The 19,488-nt window shown below is 45.1% G+C and overlaps 1 protein-coding gene across 1 annotated transcript in view; it reads right to left on the minus strand.

Annotated features, from left to right (window-relative positions):
• Positions 1-10,036: 10,036 nt before the first annotated feature.
• Positions 10,037-19,488, minus strand: part of LOC128974601 (interleukin-20 receptor subunit beta-like) — a 44,457-nt gene continuing 35,005 nt past the window's right edge. Inside the window, 5 exon segments of the mRNA XM_054391268.1 lie at positions 10,037-10,162; positions 10,743-10,885; positions 11,203-11,353; positions 15,494-15,618; positions 18,393-18,583. Coding sequence (XP_054247243.1) covers positions 10,037-10,162; positions 10,743-10,885; positions 11,203-11,353; positions 15,494-15,618; positions 18,393-18,583 — 736 coding nt within the window.

The raw sequence follows: 19,488 nt of genomic DNA on the forward strand, positions 1-19,488 counted from the left end.
GCTACACTTGTGCTGTAATTCTCCAATGATTTTTCTCTTTATATAATCTCTGTTTATCAGATTTGCTGTGTATAAAAATGGAAAGATCATACGTATGTCACAGAAGGCAGTTCAGATGCCTGGATTAAGTTGTATTTATGTGGTATTATCTTTAGTAGTAAAGCAGAAGGGTTTAAATGCTATAGAGAAGTAGTTTTCATATTGTGCCTGCAAGAACCTTTAAAATCCTTTTTGTAGCAATAGCTTTTCTCTGACGTTGTGAGAAAAACTACCTCCCTGAGTTAGAGTTAAATCCCTTTCCCTTTACTATTTCTTACAGGATCAGTGCAAATTGTTATTACTCAGTATTTACTAGAGTACAAAAGGAATGTAACCCAGAGGATTTAAAATAATGATAGCATTTGCAAACCCTTTCAGTCTCAGGCTTTGTTTTCCTCTAGTGGGCAAGAGAAGCAACATTCAGTAAGAGGAGAGGAAGCCTCACTTTCTGGGGATTGATGGGGGGAACAGTGAGCTTAGGCTGGTTGGTTATTGGACACCAGCAGTGTTAACTGCATGGCATTATATGCTGGTTTGAAATTAACGTTTTAGAAACCCTATAGTTTTTCTTTCAATTCTCATTTCTTACAGGTCCTCCCGGGCTTCCTCATGTGCAGCTATTGCCTTTTCCATCTGTCACTGGACTGGGCTTTCTGGCTCTCCCTGTCACCTTGGGTCAGAACCATCCTGGTAGCTTGGCTTTGCTTTTCCTCAGCACTAGAGCCATAGAATCCACTTGTTCAATTCATTCATCTTAAGAATGGTTCATAATCTCTTTCTCTAATCAGAATTGTGCTCCTTTGACATAAAATTTTGCATGGCTTGTATTTTTCTTCTTCTCTTACTGTGGCAAATATGAATGGTTGGTGTGCTCTCAATATACTTCCCCTGTCCCCACTCTGTCCAGCAAAATATCCAGTTTTTCCTTACCTCAGTCACCTAACAGGATTGACATTTGGATTTGGAGAATAGGATTAGGATAGAAATGCTCTGTATACTTCCCCCAGATCCCTAGCTTGTGTTAGTCACTTATGCATAATTTGCCCTCTTTCCATTTCATATGTAGGCTGCTTTTTGCTGGTTTCCCCTCCTTTTTTATTGTTTTCTAAGAACTCTAATCTGTGTTCAGTAGTGAAGCTTAGCACTGAGAGCCCCCAGGCTGAGCTGTACCATCCTGTTCATTTAAGAAATGCTACTGAGAAACATTACTGATTTTTACTTTTGTTTTAACAGAAATTAAGCCTTCAGCAAAAGGACAGTCCCACCACGGTGTATTTGAAGGTGGGCTGTGTGTGGACACCATAGGAAATCTTAGTCTTCAGTTTAACTTGTGACTTGAAGTGTGTCTTTCATGTACTTTGCTTGTGGGCATTGAATCAAGCATAAGAAGATTGCTCAGGAAATTCTTCCTGTTCCTAAATTGACCAGGCAAAAAATAATTTCTGACAGTACTATGGCAGAGACCTTTAGCAGTCTTGGTTGAAAGAAAAGCAGTAGAACAAACTGTTGGTTGTCCTGTGTGTTTTCCCTACAACAACTTCCTTGGCCCAGTACCACTGGCCAGTTGAGAAGACTTTGCTAACTGTCCTCCTCAGAGTAGCTGCTTTAGATCTCTTAATCAGTTAGCACTGTCCATCTTTGCTTGGCCACTAGGATGGTGCCATTCCCTCTTTCTCCTGGGAACAAAGAGGGTCTCTGCAGTTCTCTGATGTGCAGGCTGTCCCAGAGGTAGATCAATCATCCAGCAATGTGCTCTGTGTGAAAACTGAGTGGTCCATACATTCGTAAAGCATTGAGCTGCTAACAAATTTGTACTTACCTTACATCTGCATTTAATTCTTCCAGCAGGAGAGGAAGGGAGATGAAAATAATGACAGGACTGAGTGTATAAATCATGCCTAGGAGAGCTGACTTGTTAAGCTGCCTGGAAAGGCTGAGCAGGTAAGATATTCCCAAGATCATTCCCGATAGGCTATTTACACATGTCCACCTATTCTGGCAGGAAATAAAATGGAATCATAGAATCACTAAGATTGGAAAAGACCTGTAAGATTATCAAGTCCAGCCAACAACCCAACACTACCATGCCCACTAAACCATGTCCCAAAGTGCCATGTCTACACATTTTTTGAATGTCTCCAGATATGGTGACTCCATAAGCCCCTGGGCAGCCTGTTCCAATGCTTGACCACTTGTAACAGTGTCCTCATTTTGTGACCCTGAATATGACATTTTTCTGCCTTGGAGTGACACTACTTATTCCCTCAGTATTAATCTGCAGACTGTTGGATTGGATTAAGATGAAAGTTGAGTTAATATTCAGCACTTTTGTTAAGGCTAACTTTGCTCACACACCTTTAAGTCACTACAAGAAGTTATAGGCTCATCTGAGAAGTCTAGCAGAATGACTCACATTGTTGCTACAGTTAAAGAAGCATTCTTGGACACCAAAGCCTTAATGGCAGCTTGTCAGCCTTTCATAGACTCCTTGGCCTGGCAAAATAGCAGCCACAATGCAAAGGTAGCCAGAATAAACAGCAATGCTGAGAGATTTCAAAGGGCCTGTCACACAAACATGCACTTTTATAACCCAGGCATCTAATTTCCACATTCCATTATTGTAGAATCATTATAGTTTCCCCCATATATAAAGTTATGTATTGGCATATCCCACTGTGCTTTTGGAGTAGCTTAATGCTCTAATTCCAGAGGAATTCATTTATATCATTTCCATTTTTTTAAGCATTGCTAAGGTTACCCTGACACTAGCTGATCACTCTCAGCTGATCAAAATCCTTTGATCTTTTGAAACCATACTTGTCTTAGAAATATTGCATCCCAGTCCTTGTGGCAAAGCAACCAAATTTGAGATGGATTTAATGACAATTTGACTTCTTCCTCAGAATAGGCTCTGAAATGGCATTTTAATTCCTCTCAGATAGCACTTTGCCCTTCCTTTTCTTTTTTGAAGATGTTTTTCCCTTCTATTATCACTATATTTCTAGGGACAGAAGCTAGAGTATTCAAATGACAGTAGTTACCTCTTTCTGCCTGGCAAAGGAGTCAACTATGCACAACTGATGTAATTTATGTCAAGAATGATGTTGCGTATTTGTATGTCCATGTATTTTATTCCTATAATGAGGATTCATCCATATGCCCAGACATTGTGAGTGGTAGAATATGAATTGGCAATGAGCTTTTAGTTCAAAAAGGGGTGGCCAGGCAAATTTGTTTGACCAGGGTCTGTTCCCTGAGGTTCATGTTTCTGTATATTCTCTGCAGAAATTGTACCCTGTACAAAAATGGATTTGGGAAAATAGACATTACCAAAGCAGAGCAGGAGAGGCTACTTATGCCCAGAGATGGCTTTTGATGGGGCCAGTTTGAATTGCAGAGCATGAGCATGCATTCTGTCACTGGAAGCATGGTCCAAGCCAATGGATTGAGAGCCCCTAGGCTGTACTCATGATCTCAAGTGCTGTTGCTGGCTTGGAGACAGATGGAAGCTGAGTAGAGATCCTGAAGGTGAGTGTGAAGTTTGGCAACCACAGGAAGGCAGGATAGTCAGGTTGGCTCTAGAAGCTGAAGCTGAGTTTTACAGAATACTGCACTGAGTTTACACTGAGGCAGCAGCTAGAAAACACAGCAAATTTATCCATGCAGCAAGCAGATTTGAAACATTTGGATAACAAATCTGAATTTAAACAGAAGTCTTTACCCCTGTGAAAACAGTAGAAGACAAAGCAACAAAAGTAAAAAGCAGGAGATTGATAGTAAAAGCAAAGCAGAGAGGAAAAAACATCTCTTCATGGCAAAGGTAGGTAATTGCATAACTGTTCCAAGTAGCAGAGAAAAGGTCAACAGGCAGATGACTGGCTGGTGACAGGATGCTTGTGCCTAGCAGGGGACAATATTTCACAGTGCATTGGAAGAAAAATGAATGATTATGCAGAAGTGGCTAAGAAAATGCCAAACCATGCGGAAAAATATGAGAAGCTGAGAGGGCCTGAGTTGGACTGTCCCAAAATGACACACAGTGCCATAGTGAGAGACATCCTGTCAACTGCAGGACATTTAAGGTAGCACCAAACTCAGCAGAGTGATGGGAACAATGTCAAAATTAACAATGAAGTTGTAGCAGATGGCAGAAGAGGGAGTCAAGGCCAAGACTTGGCACAATGAGGGAAAGCATTAGCCATCAGCCTGTCTGGAGAGCAGCAGGAGGCAGGAGATATATCAGCAACCTGGAGGACGAGCAGGACACTGCTACACAGAATGAAAGCCCAGCAGTGAACAGACAGGGATTATACAGTGGGAGGTTGGTTTGAGGACCACAGGATGTTAAAAAGCGTGGAACTGGAGGTGGTTTCTATCGGAGACCACTGTCGAAAGGACTGTGTGGACTCCTTGGCCTCAGCAGGGGGAGAATTGAAAGAGCAATTGTTCAAAGGGAAAATGCAGTGAACCTTCTGGGAACTTAAATAGGAATGAAGCTGCAGGAGGGAAAATGTCCAGCAGTCCAGCATAAGGACTGCCTGCTCACAGCTGATCATGAATATTTACTCTTTCCAATCCCTTCCTTGACTGAGTTTTGGATGGACAAAAGTCCTTTCCTTTCTCCGCTTCATCGAAAGCCTCAGGTAAAACCTCACCTCTCCATCTGGCCTCTAAGGGTGTGTGCAGCTTTGAAGGGATCCTCCTTTTCCATCTTCTCCAAAACATTCAGGTTTCACACAGGTCTGTTATTCTGCATGTTACGTTTGGTTTCCAACAAAATAGACTGGATCATCTGATACAGTTATAGGACACTCAGTTAAAACAGTTCTGCCAGGTGTGAATTGTGGAATATTTGTGGTTGGAAGGGCTGTCTGGAGTTCTTTTCATCCAATCCCCCCACTCCAAGTCACTACAAGCCTAGATGAAAGCTACTGGTGAGCTTTACATGTTCAGCATTATGTCCAGCATAATGCAAGAGTGCTTCTGTCCAGTTTCTTTGTCACCGTGAGGACAGCCAAGAAGGTGAGGACACAGAATGAGAGGACACAGTCTCAAGCTGCACCAGGGGAGGTTTGGGCTGGATATTAGGAAGAAATTCTTCACAGAAAGAGAGATTTGCCATTGGAATGGGCTGCCCAGGGAGGTGGGATGGTCACTGTCCCTGGAAGTGTTTAATAACAGACTGAATGAGGCACTCAGTGCCATGGTTTAGTTGATTAGATGGTGTTGGGTGATAGGTTGGACTTGATGATCTCAAAGGTCTTTTCCAACCTGGTTAATTCTGTGATTCTGTGAACAGGTTGCTGAGAGAGGCTGTGTAGTTTTTGATTTTGGAGACTGAGAAGGTCAGGCTGAGTAAAGCCCTGCCATGGCCCTACTTCGAGCAGGAGGTTGGACTAGAGACCTCCTGGGGTCTCTTCCAGCCTGGGTTATCCTGGGATCATATGAGAAGCTGTGCATCACAGTTAGTATTCCAATCTCCTGCCCACAAGCAGGAACTCCAGACTTAATATCAGCATGTATTCATTTTATTCCTAACAGACGAACACTCCAGGCATATACAGTTGTGAAAGGTAATTCTATGTTTTCAGGGATAAAGGTTCAGCATGGGAACCTTCATAAACTTCTTCATGGTAAGCAAAGTTGTAACAAATTTAGTTTGTTTTTCTGCCATTGCTCCAGCTTATCAGAGAGCTCCTTGGTACATGACCATCTGTTGGCCCTGCAGACTCCCTGGCAAGTGTCCCATTCCTAGGATCTATTATTAGTTTAGATGTTTGCAGGAAGTTGTGGCCCAGGTTCTTTTTGTCCTGCTTTATTGTGTGTTGAAATTTATATACAATAGAAATTTTGATCCCTCTTTCCACCCCCATCCCCCACCTCACCCCCCCTCCTCATTTGGGTATCACTTCAGGCTTTTGAAGGATGCCTTATTGCTGGTGCTATCATCCTTCACCTTGCTATTTCACCATGCCAACGCTTCTCTCCTCTTCCTAGTCTTTTTTGACAGGTGGAATGCATTTACTTTCAGCCTCTGCTGGGTCTTTAAATAGGCCTCTCAATCTTGATTCAGATGGCTGATTTAAAAACTAGATGATGTAAAAATTATAAAATAAATCAAAAGCTGTTGATGTCCCAAGGGACAGTCAAGATACAGGTCCTTCAGCTTGCTTGTAGAGGAGGCTGAGAAACCCCATGGGGTCAGTGGCTGGAGGGTCTGTGTCAAAGACCAGCTCTGGTGTGGTGTGTCTGTGTCACAGAATGGCAGGGGTCAGAAGGGCCTCTAGTCCAATCCTGCTGCCTGAGCAGGTTCATCTGGAGCAGGTGGCACAGGATGGCATCCAGGTGGGTTTGGAATGACTCCAGAAATGGAGACTTCACCTCTCTGGGCAGCCTTGGAGCCAGCTCTCCTCACCTTGCAGACCTGTCTCTGGGTCAGTGGTGAGGAATGACAGACTCTGGGGTGGCACAGCAGAGCCTGGAATGGGCAAAGCTGGCCATTAACATTGTTAAACACAGCTGCACCAGGCAGGTTCAGGCTGGCACTTTTCTCTGTTCTCTATTATTGCAGTGCTGAAGATCCATAAAGCAAATGCAAGCTCCTGCCAGACCTGGCTCTGGGACTGAAGGCTGGAGGGGTGAAGATGATGTCTCCAGGGCAGGATCGCTGTCTGCTGGTCTGCATTGTCAGAACATGTCCTTGGCTATTAAGGAAGGTTTGAGCTTGCTTCCAAGCAAATCATAAACATTAAACTCCTCAGAAGTAGCCATTTCTGTAGTAATAGCTAAATGATAGCCTATATGCTGAATGAAACCAAATTAGGGCTCCAGGGGCAGTATTTATTTGAGCAATTTCACTTAACCTTGCCATCTTTTAATTTCTTTTATACCTTGATTTAGTAATTGCTGGGGTTTTTAAATAGTTCCCTTTACTGAGAAGACCACAAGAGACCCAAACTGAGTAATTTTCTCTTTCTGCAGTTTTGTACTTTAATAACCATAGAACCCTCTATACGCAGACTCTTGAAACAATAAACATCTTCATCTGCAGTGGTTTAGATGTTTATTATCTGTGTAGCACTTCATTTGTAGGACACAATATCACCTTTCCAGGAAACTGAATCGATTTGTAGTCAAAGTGGTGATTTTGGTTACTTTTGGATTTTGTAGGGAAAAAAAAAAAAGAATAACTTTTAAAGAGACAAAAAATATTGTAAGGATGCAGAAAATACAGGAAATGGTAACTTCTCAAATTGAAGATCTCAGTTTGATTGGAGAGTCAAATCACAGGATCCAAGGATGTTAGGGGTTGGATGGGACCCCTGGAGATCTTCAAGTCCAACTCCCTTGCCAGAGCAGGACCATAGAATCCATCACAGATTGCACAGGAGCATATCCAGACAGGGCTGGAAAGTCTTCAGAGAAGGAGACTCCAAAACCTCTCTGGGCAGCCTGTTCCAGTGCTCTGTGACCCTTCCAGTAAAGAAGTTCTTCTTCATGTTGAGGTGGAACCTCCTATGCTGTAATTTCCATCCATTGCCCCTTGTTCTATCACAGGGTGCAACTGAGAAGAGCCTGTCCCTATCTCTTCCTTCCTGACCCCTATCCCTCAGATATTTATAGACATTTATTAGATTCCCTCTCAGTCTTCTCCTCTCCAGACTAAACAGCCCCAGGGCTCTCAGCCTCTCCTCACAAGGCAATGCTCCAGTCCCTTCAGCATCCTTGCAGCCCTCCCTTGGACTCTCTCCAGTAGAGCCCTGTCCCTCCTGAACTGGGGAGCCCTGAACTGGATTCAATATTCCGGGTGGGGCCTCACCAGGGCAGAGTAGAGGGGGAGGAGAACTTCCCTGGATCTGTGGGACACACCCTTCTTAAGTACCCCAGGACCCCATTGGCCACCTTGGCCCCCAGGGCACTTTGCTGTCCCTTGCAGAATTTGCTGTCTACCAGGACTCCCAGGTCCCTCTCCAGGGGGCTGCTCTCTAGCAGATCACCTCCTAACTTGTACTGCTGCAGTTTATTCTTCCTTCCCAGGTACAGGACTCTGCACTTATCCTTGTTGAACCTCATTAGGTTCTTCTTTGCCCAGTTCTCAGTCTGTCCAAGGCTCACTGACTGGCCACATAGCCTTCAGGTGTCTCAGCCAAGCCTCCCAGCTTGGTAATGTCAGCAAACTTGCTGAGCAGGCTGTCTGCCTGTCTGTCCCCTTATCAATGTCATTGATAAAGATGTTGAACTGTTTATTATTATCAGCTCTTAAAAATTCCCAGCAGTGATATGCTTCTAAGGAAATATACTTCACAGGGGAAACTAGGCTATGTCCCAGCAGTTAGTGTCATGGAACAGATAACTGAGTTTCTTGCTTTCTTGTCAACCCAGTAATATCAGGCAGCTCTTTTAAATGTTCACATAATCACCAAACTGTATGCTGGCATGCACCAAATTGAATCTTTTTTGTTTGAAAACCAATCTTACCAATATTTCTTCTGTTCTTCCAGAGTCTTCAGGAAAAAAAGCTGGATTTTTGGAATCACATCCCACAGGCTACATGAATGTTGCATACCAAAGGTTGTGCTTTATTTTCATGCTACATTTTTTTTCCTGAGGAGAGTCAAAAAGAAGTCTGGTTTGAAAGAAATGGAGCCACTTATTACAACATCACTGGAAAGAAACAGAGCAAAGTTCAGCAGCACACATTGCTCTTCACTGTGGTTACTTGTCTGCTCCTTCTTTGAAATGGAGTACCATGGTGTGGGAGCAAAATCCCTTCTCAAGGGCAGCTGTTGCCATGACTGCTAAGGAAGGATTAACTCTTGCAGTGCACAGAAATGAGCTACAGGGTGATTGATGGCAGCTGCCTCTGCCAATGCCACTGCTATGGGCATGGATAGCAAAGGAACTGCTGTTGTCCTGTACCATGATTTTCAGGCTTAACAAAACACAGCAGGTACTTCAAAGTGAGAACTTTTCATCAGCATCTCCAATTTGGCTTCAAGTCTCCCCAGACGCAAGCTGGAATGTCCTGATGTACCTGGAATATGGTGTTGGTAAAATGGCAGCAGCACTTAAACAAGTCCCTTTCACTTCTCTGTTGCAAGACTTTTTTTCAGATTTTTTTTTTTAACATTGCCTGAGCAGTTTTGTACAACTGTTTAGCCACTGTATTGGCAATGAGGAAAGGCACAAAATCTGTTAATGTAAGTGGGATAGAAACATATACTCAGCATGGAGCTGGGAAATAATAATTTATAAAGCTCTTCATATTCAAATTAACAAGATTTCCACCCTCACCCCCCTGCTTCCTTCTGTATCCCTAAACAATTGCTGGTACTGCCATAATGCCATACCAGAAGGGAAGAATGAGAAGGAACTGGTAAGGCTTCCCAGACCTACAGCCATGGAATGGACATGTCCTGAATAGGAACTCTAGAAACCAAGACCCTGAGCTCATCCAAATCAATGGGGAATAAAATAAGGATAAAGGTGAGGCATAGGAGTTCTCTAAACCAGCTTAACCCCCAAGGCCTCTGTAATTGGGAGCTATGCATGAGCCCTGCTGCTGTAGGAGCCCATGCACATGCCCTGCTCCACTTTGCTCCCCAGTCTTGTTTGAGCCCCTCCTCGTATGGAAATGAGGAGGGGCTGTCAACAGCCATGAAAATCCACCCTGAGCCTCACAGAGAGTTTCTCACTGTTTCATTTGCAGATTCAGCACTACCAGTCTTTAACACCAAAGCACTCTATCCTAATGTTGTCCAGACAGGAGCTAGTGACACAGGACTAAAACAAACTACTGGGCTGTCACACAAGGTGAGGTGCTGCCTAGGGACTGGGGCATGAACACAGAGGTACCAATAGTCCTTAGTCACCTCTACTTTTTTCACTGTGCTTTGTTGCCACCTCATGGCCTGATGCTAGGCTGCAAGAACAAAATTTTAAAAGGCACATTCTTTAAGGAAGTGATGCCAGATCCACTTGTTATTCCTGGGGTGCTCTAAAGTGTTTCTTGGATCCACAGTCGGAGAACTTCTTCTGAGGGGATCACACGCACCATCAAATCACACTGCTCAGCTTCTTCACTGCCACATGGTATCAGCTGGGTGGGGGGCTCTGACATTTTCTGTAAGACAAATACACTTGATTAATCCCCCCTGGCTGATCAGCTAGCTTGCTGTCTTCTTGTGCCCACAAACTCATCCTTTCTGCCTCAACTGCCCACAGGCCAAGTGCTCAGGAACCTAGAGCCCCAAAAACTTGTGCTGCACTCTGACTGGACAGCATATTTAGGCTACTGACTTAAAATATGTTCCTCCTGATTGAGCCAGAAGAGAGGCTGCTTGTGATGCTTGGCTTCTCCTCAGCAAGGAGCTGAGAAGCTCTGTGCTGGCACCAGGGGATGCAGAGCGGTGTTGCCAATGTCACAGCTGTTGTGTTGGGGAGCAGCTGGCCAGACAGGGTTGGTGTCTGCCTCCCAAGCTGCTTCCCCACGAGCACCAGGAGCACCATCCCTGTCCAGGGCTCTAAGCTGAAGGCAGTGACAGCTGTGCAGCCAGCTCATGTGGGCTGCTTTCCCCTGCAGCTCAGCTCATCCCACTGGAATGACAAGGCTTCCTACACCTGTCTGCTCTCTCTGCCTGCCCCATGTTTCTGTGAGTACCCAGTGCCCTAGAAACCAACAAAGCACAGGCAAAAAAAGTTACCAGTGTGTCTGGCTGAACAGCAGTGGGGCAGCAGGAATACTGGAGGATTTTGCTTGCTTTCCAGATGAGGAAAGGCAGAGTCAGAGCAGCCACAGCAAAACCAGCAGACACAAGGGCAGTGACCAGCCACACAGATGTGCCACCTGGAAACAACAGAAGCAGCAGAATTTGTCACAGAGACAGTGAGTACAAACCACTCAATAGAGTCAGCCTGCACCCTCTGTGGCTGCTCTTCCCACCCACCCTGGTGAGATCCTTTGCTGACATGCTCCTGGAAAGGATACAGGTGCCAGGGTAGGGGCTTCACTACTGAGTCTTCCCTTTTTACCTCCTCCAAGGAGCAAATGGCAGCACATTTGTAAACAAGACAGGAGGTACTGGGTGAAAATGAAAGGGAGAGGTGCTGGGGTCTCTTTCTTGGGCACAGTTGCACCAAGGCAGAAGGAAGGAAAGCTGTTACCTTGTGCCCTCACACACTGTGTCTGGCTGAAGCTGCTGCTTCTGTTGATGGCCTCAACCTTTGCCTGGGCTTTTGCACAATAATCAAGTCCTGCCTCCATGGTGTCCAGGTGAACCACAGAGTTGACCTCTTTCACCAGCTTCTGCTGCATCTGCCAGGAGAGAGAGCATCAGAACAAAGGGCAAGGACCCAACTAAGAACAGGACTCCTAACATGATGCTAGCCCCAACTTTACTGGGAAAAAGGAAGTGGCAGCAGGAGGTATCAGAGAGGACTGTGTGAATGAGAGAAGAGGGAGAAAAGCAGCAACAAGGAAACGTAGTGGAGTGCAGAATGATACCACACACATCTGGAAGGGTAGGAGGGCTGGAAATCAGGAGCTGTGAGCCAGGTGTATAATGACAATAATTATGATGTTGGGCCACAACAGTAGACCACGATCTATTCCCCTGGTGCAAGGGCTTGATGACTAAGGTGTAGACTGACCTGACTTTTTGCTGGGATGGCACACCAAATCATGCCTGTGCTGGCACAATAGGATAGGAGTGCCAGGACCATGCTGGGACAGGGATGTGAGAGCTGTTTCCTGACTCTAGAGCATGAATTGAGAATGGACTGGGCTAGTGAGAAGTAAGTGAATTTGGTGTGTGCAACTGTAGCATACTTCAGCAACCCTTAAACAGCATACCAATGTTGGTACTTTGTTTTCTTACAGTCAAAAGGACTCCTCCTAGACTCCCCAGTCATGAGCAGACTGGTAACAAGCAGCTAGTTGCTCCTAATTTTTGCTGTGTTGCAGATGCAAAGCCTATACTCATGGAAGGGCTGCTCATCTTCCAGCATCACACACACGGCCATCTCCCAAGAAGCCAGCAGGGCTCTCCTGACAGGATTAAGTCATCAAAATATCCTTCTCTATAGAAATGTGATGCTGAGGGCCGTTAGTTTGAAAAGACTTCAAGGACAAACCTGGGTCAGTGACTGCCTGGAGTGACTGCCTTTTGACAAAACCTCAAGATCAGGCATGTCAAATGTGACAATTATCTTTTAAAACAATTGAAAAGGGTCCCAGCAGAGAACTGGCCATGTATTGACCAGCAAACCTAATGCTGTGGCAGTCCAGTTGGTAGAAACTGGACAGAAGTTTGGAATGAATGTTTAGATGATCACTACCATATGAAGAAGAGTTAACATTTCATCCATAAAAGGCAATCAGATACAAACCCATGTGATTCTTTCTAAAGTGTCAGTAAGCTCATGGACAAGGTTGATCTCACTTAATTGGATTTCCAAAAGGTAGCCAAGAAGATCTATTTCCAAAGCCTATTTAGCTAATAGCCATGGGATAGAAAGGATCAGAGCTCAGAGTGTGCTAACCAAGCTGTAACAGCCCTGACCAGCCCTTCCTAGTGCTCCTATCTTAACCCTCCTTTCCATGGCCCCAGGATCTTTAGTCCCTGTCTGAACTATGCTGGAGGTGTGCCTGTCTCCAACCCTGTCTCCTGGATGGACCCTGGACCACCTTGTTGTAGGTAGTTTGGTCTCCTGTATAAATCCTCATTAAGCACATGGCCACTGTGTCCTCCAGCCCTGCCCCTGGTTCCCTCTCCTTTGCTCCTGGCTGGGGTCCCTGCACAGACCCTAGGCCTGATGGACTTTGTTATCAGTATCTGGTTCTGCTCACTGTGGTCACACCCTGTGGATCTGTGCTTCACTGGAAACATCATTGCTTGCACTGGGATCACCCTTGGCTCCTGGCTTACCCACTCAGAGCAGTCTTGCTTCTCCTGCTTCCTGACAGAAGAAAGGCTGATGTGTGGTTACACTTCAAGCCCATTCCCAGAGCGCAAGGAAGTCACTGCAGAAACCTGTTCAGATCTGTGCTCCCTACTGTATTGTTATGGATGATCAGGAAGAAAAGTGAAAACTGATAGATGCTTGTGCTGGTTTGAGGCCAGCCAGAACATCTCTTGCCCCGAAAGGGACAAAAGAATGAGACTCACACAAACGGATTGGAGAGTGATGGAAAGTTTAAATGGAAAAGCGATTGGTGAAGCTACAGAGAACTACAAGCTACAAAGCATAGTGACAAAGAGTATCCCAAAGCGTACAGAACCCCTCACAGAATTCCCAAAGCTTCCCAATCCTTCCCTTCTTCCCACCTGAGGGTAAACCCAAACCCCCCCCAGGGCTCTTTCTTCCCCCTCCCACTGCTAGGCAAGTCTCAGGCTGGCCAGGTCTGAGACTGCCCCCCCCACCCCCTCCATTCTCCCCCGGCATTACCGGATAAGAGAGGACATCTCCCATGGGAGCAGAGAGGGAAGAAAGAGGAAGAGAATGACTCTGCAGATGGCCTTATAGGGTGCAGGATTTATGGGTAGAAATACGTCGTTTCCTGTATCTACCCCTACTGGGTGAGCACCCAGGACACCAGAGGTGTATCTCATGCAGCAGTGGCAGGGGGCATCCAGCCCAAACTGCCACAATGCTAATAATGCTAAACCCCTACTTCAGAATGACAGAGGTAACAGCCAGCTGTGAAGGATGGCAGCAGGACCTTGTATGACAATGATAAATAAAATTCAACACAGGTAAGTGTGAAATGATGCTCATGGGAATTTTTCCCCTTCATTTTTACAGTCAGGGACTGGACCCTAAGTTAGTGTACATTTGCTCCCTGCCCACCTTGGGAAAGGCAAAAATAGTTGTTCCATGTGGAAGCCTTTCCAGTTAAGTACTCTGGGAGTTTTTGGCCTGGAAAAGATACACAATGTAAAACTGCTAGAGTAGTAGGGAAAATGAAGAGGGAATAACTGTTCTCTCTTTCTCCTCTGAACCAAGACTGAGACTGCATAAGAGTTAAGCTGCAGAACTCCTGACTATAGGAAGCTGTGCATGCTAAGCATTTACATAGCTTGAAAACTAGAACAGATAAATTAATAGAATAAAAATTCATCAGGGGCTATTAATGACATAATTTCTGTCTCAGGAATTTCCTGGAGGTATGTCTCTGAAATCTCAGAAAATAATCTAAGTGTATTACACACAGGCTCTCTATCTGTAATCTTCTTTAGTCATCTCCATTGCCTACTAGCAGATAAGATGCAGGGTTTGGTGGTCCTATGGTCTGACTTTACATGGCTGCTTTCACAGTTTCATGTTCTGAGGTGCTATGGAAGCACCAAGTTCCCAGGAGAAAAAAAAAATAGTTTATTGCAAAAAGAATAATAGAATGGTTTGGATTGGAAGGAACCTTAAAGGTCATCTAGTTCCAACATGGGCAGGGGCACCTTTCACTAGACCAGATTGCTCAAAGCCCCATCAAACCTGTTTCAGTATTTACTGAGCAATGTCCTCAGCTAAGTAAGTTGCAGCTCACTGTCACAAAAAATGCTGAGAACTTTGGTAGCTCCTCAGTGTGACGCCTTCCTCTTGGGCCCAGTAAATGTGGCAGTTTGGGCTGGGTGCCCCCTGCCAGTGCTGCATGAGATACACCTCTGGTGTCCCAGGTACACGCCCACTGGGGGTGGACACAGGAAACGGCGTATTTCTACCCATAAATCCTGCGCCCTATAAAGCCATCTGCAAAGTCATTCTCCTCCTCTTTCTTCCCTCTCTGCTCCCACGGGAGATGTCCTCTCTTATCGGGTAATGCCGGGGGAGTATCTCAGGCCTCTTAGGCCTGACTAGGCCTAATGCCAGGAGGAGAATGGAGGGGGGAGAAGGAAGAGCCCTGAGGGATTGGGTAGACCCTCAGGTGGGAGAAGGGAGGATTGGGAAGCTTTTGGGAATTCTGTGAGGGGGTTCTGTATGCTTTAGGATGTTCTTTTCCACTATGCTTTGTAGTTTGTAGTTTTCTGTAGCTTCACCAATTTGCTTTTCCATTTAAACTCTCCATCACTCTCCAATCCTTTTGCGTGTGTCATTCTTTTGTCCCTTTCGGGGCAAGAGATGTTCTGTCTGGCTTCAAACCAGCACAGTAAACTAAATGCTGTTCAGAGAAGAAAGTTACCTTAGACATTTTGTTTCTGACCTCTGGTTTCCTTCAGTAGCTGAGGTCTCTGGGTGGTTTCCTCTTCCCAGTGAAGGAAGCTCAAAAAGAGCAGGCAAGCTTCTCCATGGGGGTAAAAGCAACCCACTGATCTTTGCACATGGTGACTCCAAGCAGAACCCCCCACAGCCTCAGAGCAAGAGCGTGGGCTGGCAAACAGCCCCTGGGCAATGCCTGTCTGCTTCCACTCTAAGTGTGTGGGCTCTTTGCTGCTGCCCAAAACCCGAGGGGAAAACTCACCCTACTTTCCTGGCCCTTCTTCCAATAGAGAACACAGAATTGAAAAGCAGGCCCCATGTCTTCCAGCTCCACTAGTAAATGATACCCATCTGCTATGACCTTCATCAGAGGTGGGGTCAGGGAAGCTGCCAACACAGAGAGAGCACCATTACCACACATCAGAGGAAACCCTTAAAACACTCTCTCCCTTTTCCCAGTGAGGAGAAGAGGAGCTGCCGACATGAGCACAGTGACATTAGTCTGGAATAATAGCTGCTTGCTTCAGCAGGGCAGAAACTTCTCTCTGCTCTACCTCCCAGTATGTGGTAGATGTACTGCAGCAGACTTTGAGCTGGGGAGGATCATGACTGGCATTGCAAACAGGAGTTCTGTGAGTTGCACGGAACTTGAAAGCTTTCAAATTTTCTCCAGTGGAGGAGGTGTCTAGCCTGAGGGTCCTGTGTGATCAAGAGAAGCAGAACTAGCTGGGCACCCAGAAGCTGATGCACCAGACCAGACCAGTTCTCCTGCTCTTGGGAATTAGCTAGCACTACCATACAGAACAGGAGCAGTGAAACCACTGCTTCTTCATGGGAATTTTGGCAAGGGTGAAGGATAAAGCAACATGAGCCTCAGGATAACCCTGGCACTTCACATGAATCTTGATTTGCTTTTCATATCTACATGGTTTTAGACAGACTTGGGCTGATGACCAGCTGGGACTTAGGTTGTTATAAATGTATGCAAAGAAATATGTAGGTGATTTGCTCTGTGCTTACTTTGATATTGAAAACTTGGTTTAGTCTGGGATTCTGCTGTGAGGAGGATCAGCAAGACAGTCAGAATCAATCAAGAATGGATGAGACTGCACATTGTATATTGGTGAGGTGGGAATCCAAGCAGTACAGAAATCATATTTATGTAAATACTTATTTAATCATATTTATGATCTCTGTTATGTTTCAGGTATTTACTTAGCTATGTCACTCCTTAGCACTTTTTTGAAGTTGAAACTGGTTTCATCCTCCTTGCTTTGAAGACAGGAAGGAGAGCAACATGTAGCCATGCACAGGAGAGATGTTCTTAAGAGAATTTGCTTTTACATCCAGTCAACTGCTATGAGTACTGAGCAGTACAAAACCAAAATCCAAGTATGTCCATGATGAGTATGCAATGAATGGGAAGCCTAGAAAAAACTAATTTAGACTTTTACATTACAAGCTGAGAATCTGCATACTATGATGTGTTAAAAAAAAAAATAAGAAAAAATAAGAAAGAAGAAGAAGAAAATGATAACATCATTGGGAGGTTCAAAACAAATGTAGGGCTAATCTACCAACAAATGGACATTGCAAGATGCAACTACTAACCAAAGAGGAGCATTTATATTTCTCTCTGTGCTGGCACCCTAGATGCCGGCTGTTTGAGTTTTGATAAATGAAGCAATCAGATTGACTAAGTTGTTAGTTATAGGAGGATATTTCAAAGCATTTTCCTTGTGTTATCATAGTTTATGTCTCTGCATCTCAGACTTTGCATCTGAGGTCATTCAGTCTAGAACTAGTGTAGGCTGTGCTGGTGTCCTGACTGTCCATGAGCCACTTACAGCACCTGTGGGCTGTGTTTTGGACTCCTTAGCTCCTCTCAGACCCAGTGCCAGGTCTCTGATGAGATGGGAATACAGGGACAGGAGAATGTGAGCAGTAAAACTGCATAAGGACAAGAACTTACAGTGACTTTTCTTTCTCCTTTAAACATTTGTCCATAAATGCACATTCACATTGCAGCTTGTTGCAAGCTGTATCTTCTGAACCTTTGCAGCTTAGCCAAATGATTTTATTGAGGTCTCTAAGAGACAGGACTAAGGTGTCAAGATCTTCACTATACTGATTTTCTTTTTGAAGAGCATCAAGCTAAGCATCCCTGTCTCTGCCTGATGGTGTGGTCTGTGGCTCAGGTCTGTGCCACCGTAGTCCCTGAAAAAGGGAAAAACTTTTCATCTAAAGTACTATCCAGAAAACACTTTCACACCAAGAGACACACTCACCAACTCAGCTGGCAGTTCTGATGGTGCTGCTTTGACCAAGTGCTCTGTGTGAGTGGGGACTGCTCTCTTGTGAAGTAGTAGATAACTCAATGACTGATGAAGGTTTAAGATTGGGTCAGCTCTGGTTTTGGATAGGCAATTTCTTCCCTGGCCGACAATGGTGATGGCTGCACACCCAATAATGAGAGCTGCACTCTCATGGTGACCTCAACAGAGTTTTTGTTACTAAAAGCAGTTGAGTATGTGACAGAGAATTGAGCTAATGATTCCAGGGAAACACTGACAATACTATTCTAATTTTAGGCTGTAACCTTATCCTTGGGTTGAAGTGGGCCTCCAGCTTTTCAGGGTTGCTAGGACTGCACCAATGCTACAGTTTCCATTTTGCTTTCCTCTTCCCAGGTTACTTTGTGGTTCTGACAACAAGGGCAAAAGGAAGGGTGAGGGACAGGACAGCAAGAGGCAGACAGAGGGTGACGTGGCTGTTTTCCACAGTAGATGCCTCCATAGAGTCAGGTTCTGGACCCTCAGAAGTGACTAGATGACGTAGATTAGATGGAGCATTGGCAGCAGCCCTGACCTATCAGAACGCTTTGAAATGAGGGGCAAGAGTGACTAACTTGCCCAAAGTAATGCCTGTGGTCTTTGAAGCCCTTGAAATTCAAGCCCTCATAAATTTCACCCTGCATCAAGAGGCTGTCTAATAGCACAACATCCCAACCTAGCACAAGAGGAGCTGAGGAGGATGTGCTCTGTGTGTTTATGGGTTTGTGTGGCATGCACAGTACCAAACAGACACCTGGGCAGTCCCTCAACACTGAACTCTCAGATTTTAACCTGACTGAAGCAGCTTAAGCCAAACAGCAGACTCACTTGTTATGCGATTGAAGAAACCTTTCAGGGTGCCCCACTCTGATCTTCTGGCACCAGCGTCTGCCCTTACACGCAGGTTATAGGCCACAGTGGCTGAGATGTCCTCTGTGATGTTACACTCTGTGGCTGCAATGAGGGAGCACTCACAGATGGGAATCCAGCTCTCGTTGGCGTACTCTCGTTCATACTCCCTGAGGAGAGGAAAAGAAAGCAGACAGGCAGCATGCTGTCTGCTGGCAGGTATATCTGTGGCAAGGGCTAAAGCTGTTTGCTAGAACTACCAGGCAAAAGCAGCACTGGGACACACTGGGACTGGAATGCCAAGAGTGTATGAAACCAGTATGGCTGTGTTTTAGATCTTATCTAGAGAACATCTGCCAGAGCCAGCTTCTTCATGAGCCAAGTGCAGCATGAGATTGTAGGAGGTGGGGTAGCCAACGCAGTGTTGATGCATCACACCCTGCCCACTCACCTGACTTGGTCTTCCTTGATAAGCCAGAATTACAAAGCCATGCTGTGACACAAGCCGTAGCTCAAGATGTAGAAGAAACCTCCTGCAGTGTGTGTTGCATGTTTAAAAGATTAACACTGACTAAATCTCAAATGTTTTCTCTTTTTTTCCTTCTGAGTAAACAGTTGCTCATCTTCCAATTCCAATTTGAATTCCTTGGGCAGAGGCAGTTTTCATGTGTGGGCTTAATGCACAGCTTGGGTTTTATTTTGAACCCAGGGCTTCATTTCATTCCTGAGGAGTCTAATGAATGCCAAGGGACCATCAGTGTTTAAGGTTTCAGCATGGCCAAGGGATGAGAAACATGCTGGTCCTCACCAAGCTGAAAAAAGTCACATTCCAGGTGAGGCTAGACAAAGCTCTACAACCTGATCTGATTGAAGATGTCCCTGCTCACTGCAAAAGCTTTGAGACTAGATGATCTTTAAAGGTCCCTTCCAATCTAAACCATTCTATCATTAATCAGGGGTCTATTAACCTGTAAACTGCCTCAGAACTGGAGAAAAATGAATTTTTTTTTTTTTCTCTCTCTACTTGTGATTGACAGTGCTGGAGTATCAACTTTATTTTATGTTATTTTTTAGT

Source organism: Indicator indicator, chromosome 22, assembly GCF_027791375.1.
Source record: "Indicator indicator isolate 239-I01 chromosome 22, UM_Iind_1.1, whole genome shotgun sequence".
NCBI classification, from domain to species: domain Eukaryota; kingdom Metazoa; phylum Chordata; class Aves; order Piciformes; family Indicatoridae; genus Indicator; species Indicator indicator.